Here is a 4,988-nt window from a genome sequence, read left to right as displayed (position 1 = left end):
TATATAGTGGGGTCATGAAAACATCATATGGAAGAACTAACCCTAAATAAATCTTACATGTAGTCGACTCGTAAATAAAGATAGTGATAGTATGTATTCCTCCTTGGCAACGCCGCCAGGGACAGAAAACGTTTGCTTCGGCCAAATTGACTTGTAAACACACTTCATGGGAAGCTGAACCGGTGGAAGGAGATGTGGTTTGTCCAAAAGCAGAGCACAAGATGTGTGTGTGTGTGTTTGAGTACCTTAGCAAGTTGAGCGTATGTGTGTGTCTGTGTGTGTGTGTGTGTGTGTGTGTGTGTGTTTGAGTACCTGAGCAAGTTGTGTGTGCCTTGTTGTTTTACAAAGGCACATGCAGTTCTAGGAGAGCTCCACTAGAGGGAGCAGTAACATTATGTGCAATCAGACACTCTGCAGACATGGCTTCATCACAACGCAGAGCATCAGGGCTGGTCACCAACATCTGAGCACAGGGTGTCAAACCCAGCCTCTCTAATTTCCAGACAAGGTTATATTTCCTTTATTATCTTTATGGCTTTACGTCTGCACTGGAGAATGCTGCCAGCGCTGGAGATGCAGCTGCCGGTGGTCGTGATGCTGATGCTGACTCCTGTCATCTTCCCCGCTCCATTGCCTTCAGGATTCCCGGGGAGCCTGGATGGTGAGAAAGGCGCTGGGATGGAGATGATAACACATAACATGGTAAGGAGCGTATAGGGGATGTGCGCATAATAGTAAAATGCTGCAGATAGATAGATAGCGATGGAGTCAGGCATTGAGCTATATGTCTATATCTATCTATATTAACCCCTTATGGGCAATGGGTTGTCCTTAAACCCATTAAAAACAATGCATTGTGACCCGTACAATACATGTACGGGCTTTGTCATTAAGGGGTTAATGCATCCACACCTGTGTTGAAGCAGGGGGTATCTAGAAATCCTATCTCACGATTCCATTGATGTCTCGTTATAACCCTGCGCCATCCCACTGTCCTGTTTGATGATTGAGGATGTCTTCTCCTGCCAATGACCCACCGACACCTTTTATATCCACTCCCTACCAGATCCAAACCGGACCACCACAACTGGACGACAACAAATGGATTGGTGCCATTATAATGGTAGAAAAAAAACGTTATGACATCACAATGTAGCCAGTGGAAGAAATTACCCGAAACAAATCGAAAATGTAGTCATTTTAACCAATTAAATTTAAGGAATCGCTCATCAATAAATCAATTGAAAGGGACACCCCGGCCACCATATGCACTATAATGCCTCTGATAGCTGAGAGGTCCCCTCGGGGGGCTATTCTTACCTCCAGGCAAGTCAGAGGATCTTCCCAACTCACCTATGCACCCCACTACCCCCAGAAAGGGGACAGTGGGGCAGCTACCCGAGAATTGGGACTGTCCCGGGGACTGTTGGGAGGTATGGGATGGATAGAGGTGAACATCACCACCCAAACGAAATGTTGAAAGACACGCCATGGACACATCTGTAAGGTTTATCTGTATACTTATGAGATGTTCTTAACAATGTAGGCCATATTATGGACTTCGTTTTTTGACCACCGTCCTGACTTACCAGGATTTCCAGTTTAATTAACCCACTCGGCGTCATTGGAAGTCAGATCAAGGCATTGGAGTCAGATCCGGCTCCTTTATTTAAGCCTCCATGACACAGGTCATGTTACCAAGTTAGCTTATCCCTTCTATTTATACATGTGACAGACATGGAAACTCACCAGTTATGGCTATAATTAGTTGTCTGGGCAATATGTAAAAAAAGACGATTTAAATTATTATTTTCTATTTTTTATCAATTATTTAGAGATCCTCTCAGTAAAAGTGGTAGAGATTAAAACAGTGAGGGATCATGATATGGCTCCTGAATCTAAGACCGGATCGAGGCTTGTCCTGCTTTCCATTTACCTGCCTACCCGCCCCTCGGAATCTGCTTGCTTGTCTTCTCTAAATGGTTCCATTATTGATACTCTTTTTACTGTCTTCCTGTGATTTTACCTGCTACAGACATGCAGTGTTTCAAGTGACTGTCGGGAGAACCAATACTGCCATCTGACGTCCGTTACCGGCGAGTGCAAAGAATGTAAACCGAAAGAAAAGGCGAGAAAACGTTTTATATTATTATTTTTTCATGTTTACCATATCTTTGCTAAACCATTATTATTATTATTTTTACTTTTGCAATGTTTCTTTGTCTTTCCACACTCTTCTCAGTGCATGTTATGAAGGAGATTCCCTTAGGGGTCACGTGACATCGCTAGTCTCCCTGTATTTTATTTTTAACCATTTATTTCACTTGTTTTTACTTTTTTGAACATTTAAACCGTGTTTCTCTGTCTCCTCCCTCTGATATACCGTATACTGATCACACTGTGATCAGAAAGCAGGACTCCATAGTCCTGCGTTGTTGATCACAATGTCTATGGCCAGCGGACAGCGAGTCATCAGAGATCCCATCGGTCCTGGGTTTCTTCTCTCCTTCTGAGTCCTACGAGCCAAAAGGCAATGTCTGAATGAGCCATTGGTTGCACAGAACATTCCCACTTTGACTCTGACACAATCTTAATTTGCTAGGAGTGTATTGAAGATGGGGAGTGTTGTCTTGGAGGAACGTGCATCGAAGGCAGATGTGATGAAGGATCCAACGTCTCTGACAGCTGGACGAGGTGTGACCCAAGCAGAGACCGGTGTCCTCCTGGGTTCTGCTGCTCCAAAACAGAGAGTAAGTATCTATAGACTATACCTTCACTCCCCAATCTCCTTCCGTACATTTTGGAAGAGAAATTGGGATCTAGTCTGTCAATTCTGGTCTTGTCATAGATAATAATAGTAATGGTGGCTAAATGAACTTGGCTGGATTTCTAACGAGCTTGAAGATGAAAAATTTCAGATCTTGTGGGATTTAGTAACCACTTCTTCGTGACCCAATGATGGGCGGTGAGAATCTGATAAGCAGCGGTGACCACAAACTTTGTTAAGCTTATTTATAGAAGTTGTTAATAAGGCTTTTTTTGACAGTTAAACAAACTGGAAATGAGCCGCTAAGAACGATTGTAAATCAAACTTGAATTTTACAGGTCTCCTTGTATGATTGACAAGTAGTTGGTGGTAAGTGACATGCTGTATGATCTTTGTTGCCTGTGAGCAAAGTGCAAAGTCTTCATCGTGTCTTTCTTCTGTATAGCTGTCCAGTTCCCAGTCTGTATTCCGCTTCCACGTGAAGGAGAACAATGCAGAAGTCAAACAATGAATCTTTTCGAACTGCTAAACTTGAGTTCAGCCATGGAGCCTGCTGCTGGATATTGTCCTTGTGGTGAAGGCCTGGTGTGTCCCAACAAAGGGTAAGAGTAGTGAGTAGAGTACCGGTCAATGTCCACGTAACAACAATACAGTTTGCAGCTTTCTAGTCCGAGAGGGATAGATATTATAATGTTTACATGCTGTTGGATATGTGAATGCACCTAAAGAACTGTTTCAATGATTGTTTGAAGACATTTTAGTGCAAGAAACTGCAATTTCTGATGTTATTACATTTCCTAAGTATCTCCAAGTTGCATTGAAGTGACCATCAGTCTGGGAAATCTAATCAGATAAGGAAGTCAACTCAGGGAAGATAAAAATTGGTTATTTTCAAGTTACCTAGTTTACTTATTCTCAAAATATTAACATTTGGTCATTGAGTTAAGTCTGTTATTCTATTTGATATTGTTTCACCTGATCGTTCATAATTCAGCTCTTGTGTTATATCGCTTTATTTGTTTTCCTTAGGGTTAACATCATTCCTACTTGTGAGAAGCCCGAGGAAGTCCTAGATTTCACCGCCTATAGAGGAGAATCCCTCTTTGAGCCACTGGTTCGTAGGGACGAGGAATTCACTTACTACGATATGGATCTTCTGCCATGGCCTGCTCAAGATGACCAACTTGCCGTTGTAGATCTCTCAAGAGCCACTGAAGAGAGCAAGGTGGAGGCCGAGAAAACCTTTAATATGCCGAGTGACGACGTGGCAAAGAATTTTGAAGATAAGAGCTTCACGCTGGATAAACATGTTAGTGGATCTTCTGAACCAACTCAGCAGGATTTCCTGGAACTCAAGCAACTTGCCAAGCAAATGGGGCAAGAGTTTGGTCCTGGATTTTACTAAACACCATTGTCTTCCACAATTATCGCCGGGTTTCATTTCAAACCGAAGGTTTACGATACATAGACTTGCAACATTTCTAAAGATATTTTTGCAGAATTGTTTTAAAAGTTTAAAAAAACAAGCAGTAAGATGTAACCTTGATATCCTTGTAATATATTGAATGATATTAATATAATAATTGTTTTAAGCTGACGAGTGTTCAGTATATTGTAGAGTTCCAATAATCTTCTCCTTATTCCGCCATGTTTACTCTTAAGTCTTGTTTCATATCCCTCGCCAGAACTACATTGATAAATTCATTGGTTAAAGTGATGCACAGGTACTTTAATTAATATTTACACCACAGAGACTAATACTCATATCATTTACTTCTAGACAAATGTAAGGCTCTGAAGGGATTAAACAGATTACAAAGCCTAAATTATAAAACCATCAAGTAAAGATGATGGAATGGTTCCAATGGCTACCAGCCTTACGGGAATGAAGCCCTACAATAATTATCAGATAGAGAACCCTCAATGTCCAGTTTTTCAGCTGCTGCCATAGATACCCCAAAATCTTTCCCAGGTAGACCCCCAAAATCATTGCATCCTTTAATTCCCCCAAAAAAGAAAACTTAAAGTAGAAATATCAGCTGTATATTGTAATCAATAAAACATGTTTTATCTTGTTTCTTGTTTTATCTTGTGTGGGTGTTTTATGTAACTGTTTCCTTCTACCTATAAAGATCAGAAAACTCTGTATTTATGTCATGGACTGGCTTGACAGCGTCGGTTCCTTCGATAGATAGGAAGAAGGGAGCACGGATTGTTAACC

At 41.4% G+C, this 4,988-nt stretch overlaps 1 protein-coding gene across 1 annotated transcript; it reads left to right on the top strand.

The window, feature by feature from the left end:
- The first annotated feature begins 400 nt into the window (after window positions 1-400).
- Window positions 401-4,389, top strand: LOC128470272 (uncharacterized). Its single transcript, XM_053452135.1, has 5 exons — window positions 401-702; window positions 2,036-2,128; window positions 2,603-2,750; window positions 3,213-3,369; window positions 3,797-4,389. The coding sequence occupies exons 1-5, from the start codon at window positions 532-534 to the stop codon at window positions 4,170-4,172; spliced, it is 945 nt and encodes a 314-aa protein (XP_053308110.1). The 5' UTR covers window positions 401-531; the 3' UTR covers window positions 4,173-4,389.
- The last annotated feature ends 599 nt before the right edge of the window (window positions 4,390-4,988 follow it).

The sequence above is a fragment of the Spea bombifrons genome, chromosome 12, assembly GCF_027358695.1.
Source record: "Spea bombifrons isolate aSpeBom1 chromosome 12, aSpeBom1.2.pri, whole genome shotgun sequence".
In the NCBI taxonomy this organism is placed as follows: domain Eukaryota; kingdom Metazoa; phylum Chordata; class Amphibia; order Anura; family Pelobatidae; genus Spea; species Spea bombifrons.
This window is presented reverse-complemented; position numbering and strand designations above follow the sequence as displayed.

What these genes read in the sequence shown, in the direction of transcription:
- LOC128470272 (XM_053452135.1), top strand. Translation starts at nt 532, where the DNA reads ATGGCTTTACGTCTGCACTGGAGAATGCTGCCAGCGCTGGAGATGCAG. An exon ending in AATGTAAACCGAAAGAAAAG is followed by an intron (nt 2,129 to 2,602) that starts GCGAGAAAACGT and finishes TTAATTTGCTAG; the next exon opens with GAGTGTATTGAAGATGGGGA. An exon ending in CTGCTGCTCCAAAACAGAGA is followed by an intron (nt 2,751 to 3,212) that starts GTAAGTATCTAT and finishes TCTTCTGTATAG; the next exon opens with CTGTCCAGTTCCCAGTCTGT.